Source organism: Rhinolophus ferrumequinum, chromosome 11 (assembly GCF_004115265.2).
Source record: "Rhinolophus ferrumequinum isolate MPI-CBG mRhiFer1 chromosome 11, mRhiFer1_v1.p, whole genome shotgun sequence".
Classification (NCBI taxonomy): domain Eukaryota; kingdom Metazoa; phylum Chordata; class Mammalia; order Chiroptera; family Rhinolophidae; genus Rhinolophus; species Rhinolophus ferrumequinum.
This window is the reverse complement of record NC_046294.1, coordinates 46,678,453-46,703,686: the sequence shown is the minus strand read 5'-3', so window position 1 is coordinate 46,703,686 and position 25,234 is coordinate 46,678,453. Positions and strand designations below refer to the sequence as shown.

Here is a 25,234-nt window from a genome sequence, read left to right as displayed (position 1 = left end):
GGATCGGATCAAATTTTGATAGGGAGGAGCAGCATTCTTCTTAGGAAGAGGAATGGGATAAATTGGTAGAATATATATAGAAGACTTTAGGTCAGATAGTTAAAAATGGGAGTAATTTGTGTTTCATGGCCTTTACAGGAAGCATGAAGATATGGAGTAGAGTAAGGACACCAAAGAACCCGACAAATTCTTGGTGTGGCGTCTGTGAGAAATGGATGTGGGAGGTAGGAGTGAGAAATGGATGTGAGAAATGGCGTCTGTGAGAAATGGATGTGGGAGGTATTCTCACTCCTATTCTGTGAGAATAGGAGTGTAAAATAACAATAACACTACAAGTGATATTTAACAATCATCCAAGACAGTAGATGTCGTGGCACCAATTTGAACAACCCCGTGATTGTCTCCATCAGTGTTCAGCAGGGTACTAAGGGTATTGAATATTAAAAGCCATTCACTCTATGAGCTCTGTCTGACTAAACCCAAGGCAATCTGCTATATCATGCCTTCTTCCAGCTAACACTCAAGGTTTATCTAGTTATCACTTACAAATGTATTCCCTTTCTCGTTCCTGTGATCAACTTCTTTTTGGACAAAGTTTCCCCACAACCTTTTCTCGGATTTGACGGGTCTTAACACAATACACAATGGGATTCATCACGGGAGGCACAAGTAGGAAAACATCAGCCATGAGGACGTAGTTTATAGGAGACATATCCTTGGCAAAATGGTGGAGCATTACTGCACTCATCATGGGTACATAGAAGATAAGCACAGCACAGATATGAGAAATGCAGGTGTTGAGGGCCCTGAACTGCTCTGCGGGGGTCTCAATGCCCAGGACTGTCTTTAAGATCATTATGGAGGAGAAAGTTATAAACAACAAATCAAGAATGGTAGAAAGGGCAGCACAGAGTCCATGGACAACATTGAGTCTGTTGTCAGAGCATGCCAGCTTCATGACATCCTGGTGCAGACTTTACGAATGTGACAGCAGGTTTTGATGACAGTATGTCAGCCGTTGCAACAGAAAGGGCAGTGGAAGGATCAAAACAACATTTCTAGAAGTCAGTAAGACCCCTGTTTTGATGACTCAGGAGCTGGTTAAGATTGTGCTGTATCAGAGGGTTGTAGATGGCCACCTATCGGTCGAATGCCATTGCAGATAGCACAGAAGCTTCAGTGACTGTGCATAAATGGATAAAGAACTCCTGGGCAAAGCATGCAGCTGCATGAATTTCATGGACACCAAACAGGAATAGTCCCAATGTAGTGGGTAAGGAAGAGAAGGACAACTCTATGTCAGAGATGGAGAGTATGGAAAGGAAATAGTACATGGGTTCATGGAAGCTTGGCTCTGTCTTGATAAAGAAGAGAACAATAAAGTTTCCCAGAAGAGAAAGAAGGTACACAGATGAGAAAGGAATGGATATCCAGAGATGACTCTTCTCCAGTCCAGAGATCCCAATAAGGAGGAATCTAAGAACATCAATGTTTGTGTTGTTAAGACATGACACATGAAAAAATTCTTAACTCGATGCTTATCTCAGCGCAGTTGGAAATTTCCTAAATGTAGTCACAGAAGATGTTCCTTTCTGGTACAATGCAGATCATAGATACTAAGAGGACAATCAGAGACTTCTTAAGATAAATATTCTGTTTCTACTGTCAGTTCAGACTATAAGAAAAGTCAAACACAGAAACAAATGAGAAGAATCTGACTTGCTTCTTCATCCAGATTTAGGTTTAATTTTTTAAAAGTGTCAGTCAATTTGGACTTTGCCAATTTAAGAATCGTAGACAATTCTTTGACCACATGCAACTACCAATGGCCAGATCGCATAAAACCAGATCTCCAATTTTATGGTTTTCTTATCTCAGTTTTATAAAAAAACAAAACCTTAAAGCTAAAAGCAATGTTTGCTGTGAATTGGGGTGAGCTAGGATTCATAAATTATTTCATACTTATATTCAAACCTGTATGTCTCTAATAGGATAACATTTGAAGTAATGGCAGAACTGAAAGTTCATAATGATACAGTCTGAGAGTTAAAAATTCCCTTAAAAATATGTAGTCTTACTCTCCTGCCTATACAGAACCATTTTAAATCAATAGGTCATCATCAGCTAACATATACTAGCTTATTCCTAGTCCTAGTATATTAACAACTACCTAAAGTTTTCTACTTCATGGTTGAATACTCAGATTGTTTTCCTCTTTTGAATTGAGTTGATAAATATTTCAAAAAATTTCCATCTTCTTTTCTCTGCAGGTACATAATCTAGTCCCAGTTACACAAAATAGCTTCTTTATCATTTTCCTTATTACTTGATTGATGTCTGTTTTCTCCCATTACTTGACTCTACAGGTAGGAAATCATGCTCACACTGTTTACTACTGTTTTTCCAGTGCATAGCATAGTAAATGGAATATAGTTGTCACTTCATAACTGTTTATTTTATTGAATGTAATATCTCAAAGTTGAAGACAGCAATGCTTTCTTCCATTAGCGATCTCTTTTTCAGACTAAACTTCATACATTCTATCACACAACATGTATGTGAATTTAGCTTATTTGTTTTGCTTCAGATTCTTTATTTGGTGCTCCTCAAACAAGGAGCACCAAATATTTATATTGGTGTCTCTTAACATATGAAAATATAGTTCCTTGACTATTTGTCCAAAAGAATGTCTACTGCGGCTGACCAGCAGCCACGAATCAACGCGGATCCTGAAAGGGGGAGTGGGAATGAAAAGACACTCACAATGATGATGATGCGGCCGGTCTCCAGTGATACTGAAGCCCCGAGTTTATTTTCTTTTACCAATTTATACCATCTGTGTACATGCAGCTTAACAATCATGAGTATGCATTATCTCATTAAGAGTAAATTTATGACTGTTACATACAAACTACAAAATCCTTGAAACTTTCCCAAAGTCATTATCTCATGACAAAGCCCACCAATTATCCTGCTAGACTTCAGTCCTCAGTGTCCGGGAACCGGTCACTCCCACCTCATTCCTCAGCAGCTTGCAAGCACCCTCCAGGTGCAGGCAGAGATAATGCCTTAGAAGCTGAAACAAGTTAATTATAAATTGAGCCAGTCTGCAAGGCATTAAAATAACAAGAAATTATGGCTCCCCACAGTCTACTTTATTCCAAAAGCATTACCTTACAATTTTTTTTAACCATTTTCTTAATTATCTAGGAATTATTGACTCTCCATTCAATCATCCACACATTATCCTTCTTTTTTAATTACCTGTCAGAGTTGATTATTAGGCTTTCCAAAGAATATTGAGAATATGAGAAAACCTTGGCTTTTAAGAAAGTATAATCTCCTCGTGTTTCTCTATCAGATTGGCTGCTGCATTACTGGATTTTGCTCTTCTTTCCAACCTCTAAATGGGTGAACAGCCAGAGCACTGTCCAAAGACCTGCTTTACTTGGAGACCTACAGCTTATTAAGGATATTAAGTGTTTGGAACTTAAGACAAAGGCCAAGGCTACAGATAAGAATGTGATATCCACCATCTTTTGAAACTTCCTATCTGAGTGATAGAACTTATTTTTCTAACTGTGGTAGATATAACTAAAATTATCTTATGTCAATAGACTGGCCATTTGTGTTCTGGCCTTTTTCTCATCATTGTCTTGAGAACTGCACTGGTTTTTAGAAATAGTCAGTATTGAGATTTAATTTAAATGTAAAGGATAAGCACCCATAAATTTAATTATTTTATTATACACTTATTAACTTTTATATAGTAATATGATACCTCATTAAATGATTTATATAGATTTTATCATTTATGTTCTCAAGCTATTATTTTATCCATTTTATAGATAAGAAAACAAGTCTTAGAGAGGTACAATAATTTGTCCAAGCTCATGAATCTACCTGCCAGGAGACATAAATAAGATGAATCAGGTGATATCTGAGGTATACAACCTTCTCACATATCATCCAGACTGGGCATTTCCAAAACTTCCCTGGATACATACTCTCACCAACATATACATTGCATCTCTCCTTGGAATGTCTGTAAGATTCTCAGTCTCCATGGAGATCTTTTGATTTGCTTTTGTTTTAATATCTAGCCCATTTCTCAGGATCCAGAGGGATAGAAAATGCAAAGCAAACTACATCAAATATTCTGAAGCAGTAGAATTCTATTTTACCTTCTTTGTGATTTTTTTCCCCCAGTGTTACACTCCACCCTAAAGTCAATGGTAAGAAAAAGATTAGAAGCAGGGAACAATCCCTTAGATTCTCATTTTCTGCTTTTTACCACTATTTTATGCAGCACAGAGAGCCCTTGGGAATGACAACAAACAAGAGCTTTGGAGAATAACACCATATGTGGGAATGACAGCAAGCAAGAATTTTGGAGAATAACACCATACTTCCTGGAAAATCTAAGTGGTTGACTCAAGGGATGTCTAATTTAGCACTGAGCTCACAATGCAGGCTCAGACTGAGGAAACAGTATAAAAAGATCTTAGAGGTCCTATTCAAATTCAATAGCTATTCATCAACTCTTGCTTTTGGCTCATTTGCCAGCACATCCTGGGACAAATCAACTAGGAGTTTTAGAATTCCAAGTTCTGAAAGAAATCAGGCCATCAATAGCATATATGAATACTTCTCTATTCATATGTTTATTGGCCATTTGTATTTCCTGTTTTGAAGCATCTGTTCAAGTCTTGTCCATTTTCTATTGGGTTACTTTTCTTTCCCTAATTGATTTGCAGAAGTTTTTTGGTTTGTTTTATTATTTTTTAAAATAAATGTAAACCAATCCATTTGTTGGTTATATACAGCATATATGTTCTCTCACTTTATTGCTTATATTTTCAGTCTCTTAATCAATAGTCAGCCACGTTAGGCTACATAGATTTATATTATACTTACTTTGTGGCTGGGGATTTCCTCTGGAACAAATATGAGCAAACCAGAAACCACATGTAGCCAGTCTTTGCAGTATAAATCATATCTAATTTCTTGAACATAATAATCTTATGATCTAATTAGAGATGTTAAAATTAGAGAGACAAATGCATAGACCTCTCACTTTTTGTCTGTAATTCTCATAAGCCTTCCAACTTCCGTTAATACACAATCACACAGAAGTTCCCAAACATTTGGCAAAAAAGAAGTGTTTTTGTGAAGTGCTTCTTCAACTTTAATGTAGGAAGAATCACCTTAAGTTTTGTAAAATGAACATTTTGATTTGACATATTTTGGGTGGATCACAAGTAATTGTATGCTTAGCTAGTTTCCAGGTGATGCTTGTGGTGATGGCCCATGGACCACCCATTGAGACATGCTGATCAGTCTCCTACTACATGGTTTTGGTAGATGGGAACAAATTTGTCTATCATGTTGAATTTGCTTGGGTGTGACTAGTTTTGTCGAGAAAAAAGGAAAAACATAAAGATAATAATAATAAAGTCATTTTTTTAAACTTAAAAATAAAACTAATAAGACTGGTGTCAAGAAAAGTCACTGATGAAAATTGTCTAGCTTCAATTAAGTTGACTAAAGAGCATTAAAATGACAATGTAGTTTGACTTACATTTTAAAATTTATTACTATTTTCTTTTTCAGTTATGTTGCAGTTATTCCTTTTCTTATTTATTTTTTATCTTGGATTCTCTTCAGGAATTCTTGTATGTCTGCTCTATCTTCCATGTTGTTATTTTCTTTCTCATCTTAGTGTACTGACTAAGGTCTGAATAAAAATTGAATAGATGTAATGGTATAAGACATCTTGGTCTTTTCTTGAATTTTGAGGGATGTTTTAATATTTTGTCATTGACTTTCAGATTTACTGTTTGTTTGTTTGTTTTGAGGCAGGGGTTTAATGTTTACTTTCTAACATTATCTTCTACTCCTAGATTTCTAAGAATCTTTTCAAATCATACATGACTTTTATAACGTATAAAACTTTCTTTTACTTTTGTTGCAATGATGTATTTTTAGTTTATTCTTGTTGTAGAGAATGTGAATGTGTGTTTTTAAAAATTCTGATATATTTTAAGAATGGCAATGATCTCACAAAACCAAAAGGAGAAATCTATATACTTTAGAAACATGCACTAGGGAAACTCATGCACAGAAACATGCACAGTACATACACACATGCACAAATATATTGTACACATTTAATTCAATTAAATTCACTGTGTTGATTGTACTCGATTAATTGAAATGTATTATAGAGTATTTTCTCATGGCATTAATCATTTTTTCATAAACATGTAGTAAAGTGACTGAAACAAAGTAGGTATTTCACAAACGGCTTTTGAATAAACTAATATCACATAATTAAATACATATGCCTTCCATGGGCACTTTAATAGGCACATGTAATGAGAATTTCTGCACAGTTTCAGGGATCAACAATTTGTCAAACAGTTTCAAATGACAAAAAGGAAATTGTAGGAAACCATCTCCAACTGAAAACTGAGAATATCTGGAAAATACTGATTGAGAAATGGTCATGCAGAAATAAAAACAAAGTGTCTAAGAGAGGGGAAATTGATAGAAAAAGAAGAAAAAAGAAAATAATGCGAAGAAACTGTTTTCTAAATGTGTTCAAGGAATGGAGGCCATTATCTCTGAGTCTCTTGCCATTGACGGACTTAAGATTTATTAACACCCTCATATTTCTGAAAATGTCCTTAGACTAAATGACTAGGAGCAACTTACATATATAAATAATACTGTATGTTATGTATTCCAAAATGCACATTCTTTCCATTTTAACATTTCTGAAAGTAGAATGCAGCTTACAATCAATCTATAGTGTCTTGATTTGATGTATTATGGCACTTGCTTCTCACATTAGAATTGCACTGAAGTCTAGAAACCAGCAGGCTTTCAGTTTACCTTAGGTCTTATGTTTATGAGGTCATCTATGTAGGAAATATGCTAAAGAAAGGGCTCTAGTAACTAAGCTGTTTAGATTATACAGGCAAATGGCGATCTAAGGCCTATTCTCCATGCTTAATTGTCACACATTCTACATCTGGGAAATTATAGTCCCTTTTCACCCCTTTAATTTTTTACAGTGTACAGTCCCTTGAAACATTTTTCCATAAACCTGTCACAAATGGCCCGTGTCCAATGAAAAAAAACAAAGCAAAACAATAACAACAGCAGCAACAGTAAAGCTTATCATAATTAACAAAAAAAAAAGTCTGTAAGCTATTATTTCTTGGTAAGGTTTATATGCATTCCCGTATGTCTTTGCTATGCTCCACTTTTAAGGAAAAGTGTTTTTAACATCTTATAAGTGGATTTGTTTACTTTTCCAGAAATTTTCCATCAGTCTTCCACTGGGTGTCTTTCTGAGGAAATTCCCAGGTAGTATATTATCCTTAGATGCTGTGTAGTCTAGCTCAAGGCAATCTGGGTAACCATGAGGGTTAACTGTTTGTTGACAATTACATTTGCTCTAGGGCAATCCCTGACACTATTGATATTTGGGGCTAGATAATTATTTTTGAAGGAATCTGTACTGTGCATTGTAGAATGTGTCCTGTAAGATGCTTAATAGCACCCTTAGTCTTTACACAGTAGATGCTGATAATACACCTCACCACCCAGGTTGCAACAACCAAAAATGTTTCCAGATATTGCCAAATGTCTCCTGGTAGCAAAATTGTTCCTAGTCTGGAGCCATTGTTTTAGGAGTCCCAGAGTTGGCCTTTTTGTTTCTCCAGGTACTATGGTCCATATTTCAGGAACATGTGGACGGATGAAGTGGTGACGATGAAGTCCCCCTGCCCTTACTGGCATTTTTGTAGCTTTAACGTTATTTTTACTTAGTTTTATTAAGGAGGGCTTGAAAGAAACCTAAAATACTTTTTTTGAGATTGCTGAACATGACATCTCTGTACAATATCCTGCAGGAAAGAATTAAATACCCATCAAATCTGTTTAATTATCCCTCGTCTTACTAATGGAGACTGTGGAAGGTTTCACTTTGTGCTGCATAATACAGTATATCGACTAGTGCTTTGCTGTGCGACAGCCCTCAATGTCCATGGCTGAATCTGTGAGGTTTTGGAAAATTATGCACCTCAGACAAAGAAACAGTACCCTGATCTGATGATTGAATTTCCTATACTAAGAAAGCATTGTGGATACAGATGCAATCCCTAATGTAAAAGTTAAAATGTAGCCAAGATAATACTATCTGGGATATAAAAGGTAAAGTTTCATTCCCAGCTTCTGATTTCCTGTCTTTGTTGAATTCATTAAGCCAATCTCTCAGAATCTCAATCTCTTCAACTGAAAATACAGGGGGAAAATGCTTTATAAAAATTTGGGTTACTGTGAGAATCAAAAGAGAAAATATGCCTAAAGAGTCCTAGAAGCATATCTTACATATATTAAAGGTTCAAAATAATGCTTACATCTGTAAAAATTTTTTCATTAATTATGAGGTATTATCCAGTGACAGGCTGATTATTGTTCTTTAAGCATTTGACCCTGCTAGAAGTTGTCCCTTGATTTACCTGAGGATAAAAGTGTGGGAGATTAGAATTGGTGTGCTATGTGGAGAGGACTTGGGTCAATGAATGGACATGAGAAAAGGCTAAAAATTTGTTCTATGACCTACAAGGTTTTTAGGTTATATTAGGAAGTTGAACTATTTGTCACCCATAAAACCCAAGACAATAAATTCTTCCCTAACACCAAATGATTATTTTTCTACTTTCAAAATCTTTGAGCATCTGTGATATGCCTAACTTTGAAATACACAATTAAGGAAGGTATATTCCATCTAGATGGAGTATTACTGAACTATTCAAAAAAAAAATTCCCCTTCTTACAAACATAGCCTTATTTTCACATTCATTTGTTAACAATTATTTATTGGAGATCTACTCTGCATCAGAAATATCCTAGATATTTGGCACAGAGACATAAAGAAAATAGATATGATCTCCCTTCATTATAGCACACTCTATTTAGAAAGTAGAAAGAAAAGAAATGAACATGAACTACGTATGCAATTATGTAATTGCAAATCATAATATTAAATATAAAGAAGAATGAATAATAAATAAGCAATTAATGAGATTTTCAAAAAGAGAGGTTCATGCATGATTTGAACTGAGGGTTTAGATAATCTATCATGAAATTAAGTTGAAACTTAAAAAAAGTGAATAGAAATGAGTTATATAAAATTGAAGTCACGAGCATTCTAATAAAAGGGGTAAAATGTGAAACTTTACAAGAAACAGGAAATTTGTAAATTCAGTAAAATTTCAGAAGGCCAATATAGCTGAAGTTTGATTATATAATAATGTTGGAGAGATAAAGAGGGTCTAGGTCATGTATAGTCTTATAATATGTATTTTATTGCTTTAATTGTATTCACAAAGAATTAAGATTTCAATATATTTACAAGAGACATTACACCATTCAATTTGTCTTTTTTATTATTTAATTTTTTAAATTAAAGTTTATTGGGGTAACAATTGTTAGTAAATTTACATAGGTTTCAGGTGTGCAATTCTGTAAGGTCACTCAATTTTCATAGAGAATCAGTTAGAAAGCAGCAAGAGGAGACATTTAGAAACTAAGAGGTATTGCAGCATTTCACCAAAAAAATGTCATTGACACACTAGGATGATTAAAACAGAGATAGCTGGGAGACAAAATTACAGTATAATTGGGGTCTAGAATAAAAACAAAACAAAACAAAATAAAAAAACCTTAGTATAGATAGATTGAATTTGGAGATGACGAATCCCCTTCTGTCAGAAGGATAGGTGCTACCATTTGTCTGTCTTGATTGGAATTTCTTGCTTTTATCAGAGTTGGCATCATGAACTATTTATTTTATTTTTTGTTAACTGGGATGAAGACTGCAGGAAATATACTTCCTCTTTTCTGTTTTATGTCCATGTTCAGTACCCAGCTTAAATAGAATAAATATGATGATATTAACAAGAAAAATATATTGATGATTATTTGTGTTAAATATTAGGTTTCCTCAAACTCACCTTTAATCTCTTACCCAGAACATTCTCCCAAAATGTTTTCTACTATATATATGACTGTTAAATCTGCGTCTGACATAATTTTGCTACAACTCTTACTCTAATCTGTGTAGTTTTTACACAGTACACAATCGGGTTCATCACTGGAGGCACAGGTAAGAGAACATTTGCCATGAGAACATTGAAGAGAGGAGAGACATGCCGGGCAAAGCGATGGACAATGACAAAGTTGATGATGGGCAGATAGAAGATGATCACAGCACAGGTATGTGAAACACAAGTATTGAGGGCCTTGAGCTGCTCCTTTTGGGATGCAATTCCCAGCACAGTCTTGAGGATCAGAATGTAAAACACAACAATCAGCATAAAGTCTACCATAACGCACAGTGCTCCAAAAAAGCCATAGATGACATCAATTCGGTTGTCAGAGCAGGCCAACTTCATGACATCCTGGTGGAGACAGTAAGAATGGGATAATTGGCTTTTGTTACAATATTTCAACTTTCTCAAAGTGAAGGGGAAGGGAAGAACCAAGAGGAAGCTCTTAAAGCACAATACTATTCTTGTTTGAACAACTTTGACAGCAGTAAGAATGGAGCTGTATCTCAGAGGATTATTGTTGGCCAAGAAGTGGTCAAACGACATGATCAGGAGCACTGAGGATTCCAGTGCTGTGAATCCATGGATGAAGAATTCCTGGGCAAAGCAGGCATTGGCAAAAATTTCAGGGGCATTGAATAAGAAGATCCTCAATACAGTGGGAAGGGAGGATGAGGACAAACCTAAGTCAGACAGGGCCAACATGGAAAGGAAATAGTACATGAGCTCATGCAAGGAGGGCTCTGTCTTGATGATAGAAAGGATGGTGCAGTTTCCCAGAAAAGCAGCAAGATACATGCTGCAGATGGGTATAGAGATCCAGATGTGTGCATATTCCAACCCTGGAATTCCAACCAAGAAGAAGGTGGTGATTTCAGCATGTGATGTGTTGATAATGGACATGACGCATTGAAACAGAGATTCTTGAGTTGGTAAAATATCAATATCTAGATATTTGGTAGAAAAAAAAATATCAGTTGTTGAAGGTTCTGACTTATTTCCAGTTCTCTTTGTCAGAACAAAACATTTATGTGACTATCATATAGGGAGTGGATGCCATTTTAAATTAGAATTTATCTATATCATAGATTAGGAAAATTCCTATAGAGAAACTAGAAATGTATTTTGCATTCAGGTGTGAATCTGATTTCATTTTCATTTAAAAATATTATTAAACCCTAGTCAATTAATCTGGATTCTCTATTATTTCTTGCTTTCACAGCCTACATAAGATGTTGGGTAGAATATATCATTACTCGAATGATAGTACATAAAGGCAAAGGAATCTCACAAATCAATTTCTTTCCAGGTCTTGGAACTCTCAGAATCAAACTAGTCCTAGTTCTATCCCTTGCTATCTGAAAATGGTTGATTATTTAAATATTCTTTTAATATTTCCCACTATTTTCAAATAATGTATCTATTTGTAAAGGCAGTAACTCCAGAGATTACTGGCAGATTATGTTACATCTCATTTTCTCCTGGCCTGGAATTTATTACAAACACTACAATGTCTTGTGTTGGCAGGAGATTAATAACTTGAAGTGGTTAGTGTCACAATTTGGAGAATTTGAATTCTGTTGAAGGCTGATCGCCCAGAAGGTACATACTCTATTCACATAGTCTCTGAAAGGAACATTCTTCCTAGAAGTATGACTTTCAAAGGTGTTTTCCTGCTCTGTATGAAATTGTATATGGTTTATTGCCAAGAAAAAAAAATAAAGTAAAAGTCAAATAGATAAGTATATCTGAGTACTTACCAGAGAGTGGATTATTTGGGAGAACACTTTTGAGACTACTACCTGAAGGATTCCAGCATAAAATCTCAGAAGTCATTGAATTTGTCTGCCACCAAAGTCTCCATCTGATATAAGAGGTCTTGTACCTTTCTTCTTCCCCAATCATCTGCTCGACGGACACTGAAGTCTCTGGGGAATTCCAACCAGTTTGTATCTGCTCTGAGAATAAGAATAAACGTGCAGATGCAGTAAATCCACAGAGATAGTAAAAATTAAAGAAATGAAATAATTATCTGGACCTTGAATTAGGGACTGTTTGGCTTAGAGAAAGGTTCTTAATATCCAAGCATGGGACAGACATGGTAAATGCTACGTGAAATCTCTGACACTTCTGTTGGGTATTTGGCTCAGATGTTACTCCTCTGCCCTCAACAGAGTAAAAGCAAAGATGTTATGAGTTAAATCTGTGCATTCAAAGAATTGATGTAGCACAAACACACTATGTCATAAATTTTTAGGCCAAACTTTACTCCTGAAGCCTGGATTCATTCTTCTAGATATTCCTGGACATTACTAAGTAAATATTCCTTAAAATCTACTTGTCCAAATCATACGCCTTTTTTCTCTCTTTCCACATCTGCCCTTTTCATAGGGACCCATTATCATAATAAAACTTTATGTTTAATATTTCACAAGCCCAAAATCAGAGACCTTTAATCTGTTCTGTCCCACACTTTGTACAATGTAATGGCCAACATTATTAAGAATTTAAATTGCTCCGCTTATTGAGTTTCATTGATTACTAGATGATAATTTTGAATCCTTGAACTTTTTGAATAATGATAAGTGCAGTTTTACTGATGAAAATGTTTCTCAAGGAGTGCAAATAGTGTGTCCAACATCATATAGGGGTTGTACAGTAAAGGTAAGATAGAAATTCAGGTCTGTCAGATTCCTGATAACAAAACATTTTACATGCAGTCAGGACGGTCAATCAATATTTGGGAAGTTACAGATTGAATAGATTACTGGAATTCCATATTCTTTTCAGTATTCTAAATTCCCTACTAGTTAATTCTAGGGAATAATATAGAACATGCAATCTTACTTTGTTGGTATATATATATACACACATATATATACATATATGTATACATATGTGTGTGTGTGTGTGTGTGTGTATGTGTATCATGCTTCCCAGAAAGTAAGACCTAGCCAGACCATCAGCTCTAATGTGTCTTTTGGAGCAAAAATTAATACAAGTCTTGGTCTTATATTATATTATATTATATTATATTATATACACCCAGTCTTATATTATATAAGACCCGGTCTTATATTAATATAAGACCGGGTCTTATATGAATTTTTGCTCCAAAAGACACATTAGAGCTGATGGTCCAGCTATGTCTTCTTTTTGGGGAAACATGATATATATATATATATATATATATATATACACACACACACACACACACACACACATATATATATATACATACATATATGTGTGTGTATGTATATATACATATATGTGTGTGTGTATATATATATATATATATATAATATTCACCTCTATTAACATATAGTCTTTCTATTAGAGCTAATATTGAGTTGATCAAAGAGAGGAAACATAACAAAGTTTTACCAAATCCTCTGCAATAAACTATTTTATTATATTTTATTTTCAGTTACAGTTGACATTCAATATTATATTAGTTTCAGGTATACAGTTAGACATTTATATAGTTTATGAAGTGATTCCCCCAATTAGTCTAGTGTCCACAGATTCCGATAAAAAATCAGCAAGCTTTTTCCTTTATCCTTTTTTCCTTTTTTTTTTTTTGTTTTTGATAGAATTTGACAGGCTTATTGTAAAATTTATATGGAATACAAATATATCTAAAACAACTTTGAAGAACAAAACAGAAGGACTTATATTACCGGACTTCAAAGCTTATTATAAAGTCTAAACTTTATGATGATTACTTTACAAATGTTGGATTGTTTTCATCCCCTCAAAAATAAGTCCCTTGGTTATTGGTAAGAATTCTCTCCTTCCACTTTTGCTTTATCTCTGAGGTTTCTCCAGGCTCGTCTCATGGAAGAGACAGCAGGATGCATCTGAGTCCTTTATTATTATTGTGTGTGTAGATGTGAGGTAATTGTGATGGTAGTGTTGTGATTATTTAAAAATCTCTTTAATCTTAATTAGGACTGTACTGCTGCAGCTAAGTTTGATGTATGAGTATAGCTGGTTGCAAAGAGAAATAAGAATCAGAAATGAGGTGAGTAACTTTTGTTAAAAAACAGAATTCAACTGAGTAAATTTGAAGATGTAATTGGCTTTATTAAGCAATTGATGAATCAGGCAGTATCTCATCTAGCTACTGGAAGGGCACTACAATATTGTAAAAATCAAAGATTTTTATAAGAAGAAGAGTGGAGCAAGGGAGATATTAACAAAAGAATAAACAAGGGATTCTTTTTAGACCAGAATGTTTTGGGGGGAAAGGGAACAAGTTTTTATCATGCAGATGGCCTCCTCTTTCTATGGGATTGGGGGAATGGAAAGGACCCACAGACACATTACATTTTGATACTTGACAAGAAAATTCCAGGCTGGTTGATTAAAATTATATTTCTAGGAAAGGTTGAAACTGCATTAGATCAGTTCTTAGATCTAGGTTAAGTATCATGGGCTTTTAGCACAAGTGACACCATTTTGGCCCTGTGATTTTCTTTTTAACACTTAGTTATAAGGTTATAACCATAAGCCTAACTCCTAAATCACCTAGTATAGATTTTGTTGCTGTTTAATTAAATCAATACCTTGATACTTAATGGGCCTACTAATTATATGCAGTGTGTATCTTTGTGTTCAGTCCCTATTCTTTCATTACAATCTTCAGATTCCTATAATTGTTCAGAAATTTCCAACTGATCTGGGCTTTTTTACAGCCCAAATTTTCCCTCAACCTTGTTTGTCACATAATTTCATCAGGATCTGATTTCTAAGCTGCTGACTCTTCACAGAGTACACAGTGGGATTCATTAGAGGGGAACCAAAAGGAAGTTATTAGCTATGAGGGCCCTAATAATTGGACAGACATTTTGGCAAAGCTGTGAAGGGCAACCAAGATGGCCCTAGGCACACAGAAGATGAGCACAGCACAAACGTGGGAGATGCAAGTGTTGAGGACCTCGAGGTGGCCCTTGTTTGAGGCGATGCCCAGAACAGTTTTCAGGATAAGTGTGTAAAACACAGAAATGCACACCAAATACCATAAAGATGTAAGAGCCACAAACAGTACGTAGATGGTATTGACCCAGTTGTCAGAACAGGCCAGCTTCGTGACATCCTGGTGGAGTCAGTAGGAGTGGGATAGAAGGCTTTTCTTACAGAATCTCAGTCTCTGTAGAATAAAGGCGAAAGGCAGAACAAACAAAATACACAATGCAGCAAATATAAGGCTGATTTTAATGACTCTGGCACTGTTCATAGTGGAGGTGTATCTTAGAGGGTTATAGATTGATGGACACGATGAAAAAAACTGATGATTCCATAGCTGAGAACCCATGAATGACTCTTGCGCAAAGCAGACATCAGGGAAAATTCCAGTGACATTGAACAAGAAGATTCTCAGCATTGTTGGGAGCGAGGAGATGGAAAGTCCCGGGTCAAAAAAGGCAAGTATGTAGAGGAAATAGTACATAAGCTCATGCAGAGAGGTCTCTGGTTTTAGAAAAAGAGAATGGTACAGTTCCCCAGGATGGCAATGAGATACATGAGGCAAATGGGTATGGAGACCCAAATGTGAGCATGCTCCATCTGTGGGATCCCAATGAGGAAGAAGGTAGAGACTTCCACTTCAGTGGCTTTAAAGATTGACATTGCAGTGATATGAGGGATCAGGATGTGGCTCTCAGAAAAGCTTTCCTGCGATGGCATAAATAGATGAGTTCAAATGTGTATGCTTTAGTCATCTGGTTGGTATGAATCTTGAGATTACAGCTGTTTTCCTACAATAATTCTTTGAACTAAAACAGTGTGTTTTACAATATGTATAGATATAAATATTTCAAATGCTTTTCTTGGGCTTAACATACAGAAAGAAAACAGTAAATTTCACAGCCTCTGTCTCTATAGCTTTTTTTTTAACAGTAATGCCCTTACAATAGAAAATTATATGCATAAATATAGGTTCAATTAAGGACAACACTTATTACAGTTGCATTTTTAGTTATTGAATAATATTAAACTTTAAGAAACAATATTCTTTTTAAAAAAGGGGCTAGGACATCCAAGAGAATGAAGTTAGACCCCTAATTCACTCCTTACACAAAAATTATCTCAAAATATATCATAGATACAAGTCCAAAAGCTAAAACAATAAAGGTCATAGAAGGAAACATCAGTAATAATTTTTTGTGACCTGGGGCTAGGCAATGGATTGTGAAATATGACAGCAAAAGCACAACAGTATATATATATATATATATATATATATATATATATGATTTCATCAAAATTAAAAAAAAAATTGTGACTCAAATGACATCATAAAAAAAATGAAAAGACAACCCACAAAATGAAAGTTTTTGTAAATCATATATCTGGATTTGTATGACTAGTATGTAAAAGACTATTACAACTCTACAATAAGAATGAAAATATCCTTAGCATCATTAGTCATTGGGAAAATGCAAGTAAAAATGAAAATGTGACACGACTTCACACACATAAAATAGCTAAAATTAAAAAGACAGACAATAACAATTGTTGGCAAAGGTATGGAAAAATCTGAACTCTCACATTGCTGGTGAGATTGTGAAATGGATCACTAACTTTAGAACCCATTTTGGTAGTTTTTCAAAATTTTAAACATAAAGTTCAAATGACCTGGGAATTCCACTTCTAGGAATATATCCATGAGCAATGAAAGCATGTGTTTACAAAAAATACTTGTACACAACCCAATTGGACTAAATTTGCTAATAAAAATTAGTACAATACTGACATATGCTATAAGACAAGTGAACCTTGAAAACACGCAAAGTGAAAGGGACCAGTCACAAAGACAACATATTGCATTATCCCATTATTATGAAATGTCCAGAACAGGTAAATTCATAGAGGCGGAAAGTAGATTAATGGTTTTCAGGGACTGGGGAAAGGTACAAATGGGGAGTGACTGCTAGTGAATATGAAATTTATTTTTGCATTGAGAAAATATTCTAATATTAGATAGTGGTTACAGTTGTACAATTCTGTTAATACACATTGAATTGTACACAAAAGTATGAATTTTATAGTATGTCACTAGCATCTCAATAAAGCTGTTAAATAATAAAATGAAACTGCATCCTCAAATACTTACTTTTATATTTCTCTTACATAAGAAACTTACAATATGAAAATGGCTTTTTTAAATTAAGAAAACCCACCTGGAACATTTGATATGTCCTCACTGTAACTGTGGTGCAGAATCAACTAGTCTGACGGCTTCCTAGGAAAATTTGAGGTTAACTGGGATAGCTGGGCAGCCATTTAGGTTCAAAGGTATGTGTATTTAGGTACCAAATGTGGAATACAATATAAGAATGCCAGCCTGGGCTCACTTTAAAAGAGATCCAGTTAAAGCAATGAGGACACGGGTGGAGGGATAAAGTTGACTAAAGAAGAGGCAGAGTTCATCAACAGAGGAGCAGTGAGAGGGTCTGACGGTGGAGTCTCTGCAGACTGCAAAGGTGCTCTGCCAAAGGGGAGAGGAGCCTTCAGGGTGTTTTCCTCACTGAGTTAATTCTTCCCATTTACAGGGGATTGGATGAGCCTCCTGTTAAGGGCTACACTTCCAGCATCTAGGACGTCTTTACTCTCCCACTTAAGTCCTCTATTTCTGAAGGATAGGTCTATTATCCCATAAACACACACACCATAAAGCTTCCTTCTTCCGTACTGTTACGCCAGAAGATAATCTAAAGTGAAGTGCACTGCAATGAAAAGCACTAATTTGTTTGAAGGATATATATTCTTAAAGAATAGTATAAGTTGTTTTCCTTTACTCCAGAGGAACCTAAGACAGATTTTGACATTTTCAATATTATAAAATTTGAGCAACATCTGTTGTTTCTGCTACTTGGAATGCTGTGGAGTTTTTGTTTGTTTATTTGTTTGCTTGTTTCGGTGGTTGTTTATGTTTGTTTCTATCCTGTCTACAGATTAATCCTCAAATTCTTGGAATAAGAGTAACTCAGTGTATAGTGTGCTCTCCTTGACATCATTGCTGCTTTTATCCTCTCTCTACCTTCACAGTCTCTCATTTAAGCAGATATCATTTTGATAGACACTGACATACATTAAATGAACAATGTTATACCCTCAGTTTGGAGGCCTTTACATTTAAATTATATGATTAAATAGAATTTATAAAACACCCACCTTCACACAATTATAATCCATGGACTGATAGATGAGATGGCTTTTTGTTAGAATCATAAGGTTGCTTTCTTATTTATTGAGAGGAAAAATGTAAAGCAAAAATGTAAATCTAATAAGAAGCAGGCTGAGTTAGGAAAGACTGTGGAGAAAGAAACTATTGCCTTCTCACCAATGCCTACTACAAACTCTGTGGTCTCATATATCTGCACCAATTTGTAGTAACATGTAAGGCAATAGCTCTAAACATGTCACTCAAGAGCCAGGTCTAGGTACCAGCTTTGAATTTCTCTCTTTGCTCAGTCAGCGATTCTGGCCTAGCATTGCTTGATTGCCATTATTTGGCAGGACTCTGGGCTTTTACCGTGCATTAACAGAATTGCTGGATGTTTTAGAGGGTCAGAGTGATGGCAACCACCTTCGTCAGTTGGCCACTGCAGTCACACAAGTACTATGTGGATTTCTTGCTTGAGTTATTGTAAAGTTAAACAGTAGCTATTAATATCAGGACTTGTACCAGTAAGTTGGTTAAGTCATTGGACCCATGTGTCAGAATAAAGAAGAAATAAGAGAAAGTATGCAGGCACCAAAACTTCACTACCATGTAGGTGCAACAATTTCTGACCTCAGAATCTAGTCCTGCCTCCCTGATGCTCTCCTATTGACCCCAAAATTTTTGGTGATTCCAGCTCAGCAAATTCTACTCAGAAAAAAAGAAAACTTCTTGTGGTGAAACCTCAAAGGGCACTGGAGCCAAGGAGGGTCATCCAACCCCCTGTAAATGGAAAGAATAAATCCTCTAAGGAAAACATCCCTTAAGCCTCTGCTCCCTCTGGCAGAATTATGCTCATTTCATCCATGATCCCAGAATGCCATATGAATAATTTTAGAGCAGTTTCACGGTGTACAATAACGACGCCTTTCTGTGTCTGCCTCCTCCACTAGATTTTATTCTTAAATTTATAGATGTTTCCTGATACAAATTGAGCAGATTTGAAAATTTAACTTTCATCTAGCATCTGCAAGGACAGCGGGTTTCAACCTGGCATACATATCAGACTTCGGTATGGAGTGTTATACAAAGATAGATTTGCCTACTCCATATTCCCTGAAGGTCTTTAATTGATATTTTTGGTATTGTCTTGGTATTTTCTTGACATATTATGCATATTATTTCCCATGACTATTATATTGTTTATCAATATTGATTCTACTGTAAAAATTTTCCTTATTTATTTTTTATAAATCTGATGTAACATTCACTGTCCTTGACTATAGGCTATGTCATTGTCTTTAGAGATATTTTATTTAAAACTTATTTTTTTTTTGTAATAGCTTTATTATTTTGTTTTGTATGCCACAGAAACAACCAAATTTACTTGTCAGTAGCATTGTGTTATCAACTCTTATTAGACATTTTACACTGGGTGGTATAAGTAATAAATTAATAATGACCATTTTAAGATTAATTTAACTCTCTTAAGTTGGCTTAACTATCTTAAAAAGTAGTTTTTGTTTGACTCTGATGTGTTCATCAAACTTCTGCAAACAGCAACAGGACACAGTTTTGTCTGCGACAAAGAATAACCCTGTCAGAGCTCATGGAAAAAGACTGCATTAAGTACTTCAAACTTCAAAGAATAGACTCTTGGGTAACTTTCAGACTATAGACATACCTCAGAAGTATGGCAGGTTCAGCTCCAGACCACCACAATAAAGAGAATACCACAATAAAGTGAGTCACAAAATTTTTTTGGTTTCCCAGTGACATGCCTGTATTCCAGTGGGCTGAGTCATGTTTTCCAGGACTCGTTTTAGTCAATAGACATGTAGTTTTATAAGCCTGCTAACCCAAGAACCAGTGGAATAAGAATTAATTGCATAGGGTTGAATAAATTGATCAGTAACCTCTTATTGCCTTTATTTCCAATATTGTTGCTTTATGTTCTATTTTGTGAACATATAATGAGACTTTTTCTCTTAAGCTAATTTCCAACCAATAATATCCTAGTAGGCTCTGCTTTTGTAAACTGAAGTGAAATATTTTGAAGTTAGAACTGATTCTCTTTGACTCCTCAGAGTACAGAAAATCTTCTTGAGTGCCCTTGATTTCTGTGACAATGTGTTATTCATATAGATGCAATAAGAGCTTGTCTTATTTTTAATCAGGATATAATTTGAAAAATTAGTTATGTCACTAGGGCCTTTCTTGAAATACCATACTTGTGAATGTTTCCCATGTAATCAGGTATAACCAGTCACTTCTAGAGAACTAAGGTTGACTTTACAGAGTCTGTGTTGACAAAGCCTTCTTAGATATGGACGAAAAAGAGGTTCTATGGAAAGTCAATGTCATGGTTGCTCACTTACAAGTTGTGAAAAATTTCATGAGGCACAAAAAAACGAAGTTAGAAAGTTTATTTAAGAAGAGAAACATCAGCAGAGATTTCTGGGGTAGAGTCTAGGGTAGACAGCTGTCCTGAGTTTCTGTTTAGCTGAAGTTTTATACTTTTGTAACCAGGATGTAATTTGCTTTGGCCTTCAGTGGAATCTTCTGTTGTGTCCAGCTTTGTCTGTTGGGGTGCGGGAAGGTGTGGTTAAACATATTATTGCAACCTTTGCATGTGTTACATAAATTTCAGTTGGAAATTCCCTGTTCCCCTTTTCCCCCACATTCAAAAGGCTTATTCCTGTTTACCCATATGTAGTGCGGGGCGGCCTGCGGGGTCTCTGCTCCCACTCCCCACACAAGAACGCAGGACATGGTGAGGCCAAAAAGGAACACCCACGGAGCCATAGGTAGGGGAGTCATACCACTATACTCTCACTGGCGGCTGGGTTGGAGACACAGGAACCAGGAGCAACACAATTCTCAACCCTCACTGTGCCGCTTGCAGACTCAGCCACCATCTTCTTGCTAGCTCCCCCTTTTTTTTTCTGCTAGCCTAGCCACGGCAGTTATATTAGTGGCCATGGCTCAATGGTTACAGCTGACGGCCAACCAGCCACAGCTGATGGCCATCTACTACCTGAGCCAGCACCTTTCTATGTGAGGCCGAGAGCCTGGAAACTGCTTTCTGGGGCTCTGTCCCCACACTATACATGTCTTATCAGTAACCTCACAGAGTGATCCGAGCACAAATTCCTAACTGGTCAGGTCATGGTGGGTAGTCACACCCCAGATATATAAGTCTTTAGTAAAATGTTTATCTTTGCCTTAAGCAAACCCCGCCCATTGTTTTTTATGCATCTAGGTTAATATACCTTTTGAAGTAAGTGTAACCACCCTCAAGAGAGCACATAATGTCATTAACTGTCCTGTAATCCAATTCTCACCTTGCTTTCTCCCACCTTCAGATAATCTTCCTATAATCCCTCCTTAATTTCAAATGCATAAAATTAACTATAAAACTATCATTCTTCTGGAGCACTTAAGCTCTTGCTTCCAGGCATTTGTCATCAGTTTTGGCTCAAATAAACTCTTATAAAAATTCTTTACAGGTTTGGCTATTTCTCACATTGACACAAATAAACTAGTCTGTGAAGGGGTTCAGAACAAGTCTCCCCAGAATGTGCCACTTTGGTATGTGAACTATTTAGAGCCATAGACAATCAACGCCAAAAAAACTTAAGAGCTTATTACCTCCCATTTAACTGCTTAAAAGAATTTAGATAGAGGGTCTGGCCCAGGAAGAAAACTATTACCAGAGATAACTACAAAGAATACTAGCTAGTGTGGTGGGCTGAGGAAAGCTAGATAGGGCCTGTAAGATCAAAATCCTCTGTGTCCTGTTGCCTCTGCACGGCCTGACAAACATTTGTTTACCAAACGTTTCCTTTTCCCATCCTCCTGTTAATTGTCTTCCTTCTCCTTGAAGCCTCAGACCCCTACCTCTTTTCTCCCTAAGTTCAGGATTGCATATAAACCTTTTTGTCTTGACAGCCAGTGGGCCTCATATTCTTATATGGCCCCCATATCACACAATTAACTTTGTTTTTTTTCATTAATCTGTTTTATGGTAACTTGATGATTAGACCAGCCAAAGAAACTAGAAGCATAGAAGAAAAAAAAATTTTTTTTTCCCAATACCTGTTACTTGGCTAGCCCTGAGAGATGGAAAGGGAGTTCACTTCCACATTAGGCCAGGATCTTGGGATGTTTGGGGGAGTCTGAGAAAAGAAAATATTGCACAAATGTATAGACAGCTGAAGGAGTAATTTGATGAAGACTAACAGCAGCTTTTAAAAATCCAATCTGAGATTCCATATGGAAATCTTTAGCATTTCAATCTTAAGAAAGCCTGTCTGTTAAATTAACATTCTTTCTGCATCTGTATAAATAATGAATGCAAATCTAATGGGGGAAGTCTTATTTTGTGATCAAGAATAACCTTCCTTTGAAATTATATTTTATTAAAATTAGAGAGACTATAGGGAAAAATGTGTGCTACAGTGGAGAACTGAGCATTGTTTAGAACACACCCTTATAAGTTATCTGACTCTGATTGTGTGGGGACTTTGTGTTTTCATTGCCTTTGAGCTACTGTCCAGCTCAGTAAGTAGTAGATACTAACAGCAGTTAAACACACACACACACACAAAAAACAAATTCAACCAAGTGATCTAATTGGCTTATTGAAAGACACAGGAATTGGGCAGCATCTCATCTAGCAAATAAAATGGGAGGGTTTTACGGCAGAAGGAACGTAGGGCCGGGAGTCATTAGCAGATGAAAAGGAAGGATTGCTGCAGGCCAGGTCATTTTCTTTTGAAGGAAAGGGAAAGGCAGTTTTATCATGCAGATTACCTCACTAGTGCTAACCAGAAAATTTCAAATTGACTGACTGGTTAAATGTTACATTTCTGGGAGAAGTTTAAGTTACAGTTAAGTCTTGGTTTACTGTTTTGGGAGGAAATGACTCCATTTGTGGCCTGTTATTTCTTTTTCAACATAGTAATCAATGTAATTCATGTTGGAAGACATGCCAATAAATTTTATCTGGTGGAGGGTTAATTGACACATGTTCTGTGAGGTGGAAGAAGCCGTATTTATACTCATTTGCAGAGTAACGTTAGCATTCCTGTCTATAATATATCTTTTATATGGCTCTCCTTCGAACTGGTTGCATCATTTATTCAAAGAAATTTTCTAGCCTGAATAACTTAGAAGGTGATATTTTAATGCTCAGGAAGGAAATATTGACACAAAATGAATGAATGAATTAAATTCTTCTTATATTTTTATAAACTCTGCCTGTGTGCATATTTATTGGTTGTATTGGTTCTGAATGTGTGTGTGTGTGTCATTACCCATATCAATTTCAATTTCTCAAAGCACAGGCATATCTCATAAAAGCGAAAACTATGTGTTGAAGGGAGATATTTTAAATAGGCAATCCTCTGGCACTTCTGATTACTGATTAGTTATCATACAAATGTATACTATTAATTCTCAAATGAGTACATGGAATGTTATTTTAAACATAATGAAAACGGCAAGCATATGTTGTGTCTATAAGACTGGCAAAGCAAACTGGGTGAAAGTGGAACCTTAGAATATACTTTACATTTACCTAAGAACCCTAGGCCTAAATCCTAATCCAACAAATTTGCAAGGCTGATTCTTCAATCTTAATAAACATTTGAGAGATAATACTGTAAATAATAATATTTATGGGATTCTTTATTGATTCATTCTGCTTGTTTTATTGATCAGGTTTTGTTTATTGATCAGGTTTTGTTTATTGATCAGGTTTTCACTGTGGTTAAGCATTTCTGTCAGTTGTGTTTCTGACACAGTTTCTCTAAAACCAGATTTCTTATCTGCTGGCTTTTCACACAGTATACAATGGGGTTCATTAATGGAGGTACCAGAAGGAAAACATCAGCCATGAGGACCCTAATGATTGAAGACGTGTGTTTGGCAAACCGGTAAATGATAGCTAATGAGACAATGGGAATATAGAAGGTGAGCACAGCACAGATGTGGGAAATGCATGTATTGAGAACCTTGAGCCTTTCTTTCTTTGATGCTATGCTCAATACTGCTTTCAGAATCAGCATGTAGGACATGAAAATAAATGTTAAGTCTAGGATGCTTGTGACAGCCACAAAGAAGCCATAGATGACATTGACCTTGTTGTCAGAGCACGCCAGCTTCATGACATCTTGATGGAGGCAGTAAGAATGGGAAAGGAGGTTTTTCTTACAGTATCTTAGATGTTTTAGCGTGAAAGGGAAAGGGAGGATCAACAAAACACTTTTGAGAAAGAAAACAAGCCCTATTTTGGTAACTCTGGCATTGGTCAGAATGGAGGTGTATCTCAGAGGATTGTAAATGGCAATAAAGCGGTCAAAAGACATTATAAGAAGTACTGATGATTCCATAGCTGAGAATCCATGAATAAAAAACTCTTGGGCAATACAGGCATCGGGGGAAATTCTCGGAGCATTGAACAAGAATATCTTTAGCATGGTAGGGAGAGAGGAGAAGGACAGTCCCAGGTCAGAGACAGCCAACATGGAGAGAAAACGGTACATAGGTTCATGTAGAGAAGGCTCTGTTTTTATGAAAAATAAGATGGTACAGTTCCCCACGATGGCAACAAGGTACATGAGGCAAATGGGGATGGAAACCCAAATGTTAGCAGGCTCCATCCCTGGGATCCCAATCAAGAAGAAGGTGGAAATTTCATTTTCAGAGGTGTTGAAAATGGGCATGGCAGGTATATGAGGGAAGCAAGATGAGAAGCCTGGAGAGGCTTCCTGCAGTGATGCAAATATATTGGCTCAAATGCCCGAATTTACCGTATTGCAATCATTGAGGTCTTGTGAATCCAAGTGATGTACACATAATTCTTAAATACAAACCTAAATAGAAAAAGAAATAGGCAGAAAAGTAGACATCAATATCCAACTAAAAACAAAAACAG

The 25,234-nt window shown here is 35.9% G+C and overlaps 2 protein-coding genes and 2 pseudogenes across 2 annotated transcripts; all 4 read right to left on the bottom strand.

Annotated features, from left to right (window-relative positions):
- Positions 1-574: 574 nt before the first annotated feature.
- Positions 575-2,412, bottom strand: LOC117029734 (olfactory receptor 51A7-like; annotated as a pseudogene).
- Positions 2,413-10,053: 7,641 nt separating this feature from the next.
- On the bottom strand, positions 10,054-11,029 carry LOC117030846 (olfactory receptor 51A4-like). Its single transcript, XM_033121091.1, has one exon. It carries the CDS (start codon positions 11,025-11,027, stop codon positions 10,086-10,088), a length of 942 nt encoding a protein of 313 aa, XP_032976982.1. The 5' UTR covers positions 11,028-11,029; the 3' UTR covers positions 10,054-10,085.
- Positions 11,030-14,837: 3,808 nt separating this feature from the next.
- LOC117029733 (olfactory receptor 51A7-like) lies at positions 14,838-15,758 on the bottom strand (annotated as a pseudogene).
- Positions 15,759-24,080: 8,322 nt separating this feature from the next.
- LOC117030880 (olfactory receptor 51A4-like) lies at positions 24,081-25,022 on the bottom strand. The gene has a single exon (XM_033121124.1). It carries the CDS (start codon positions 25,020-25,022, stop codon positions 24,081-24,083), a length of 942 nt encoding a protein of 313 aa, XP_032977015.1.
- Positions 25,023-25,234: the final 212 nt, after the last annotated feature.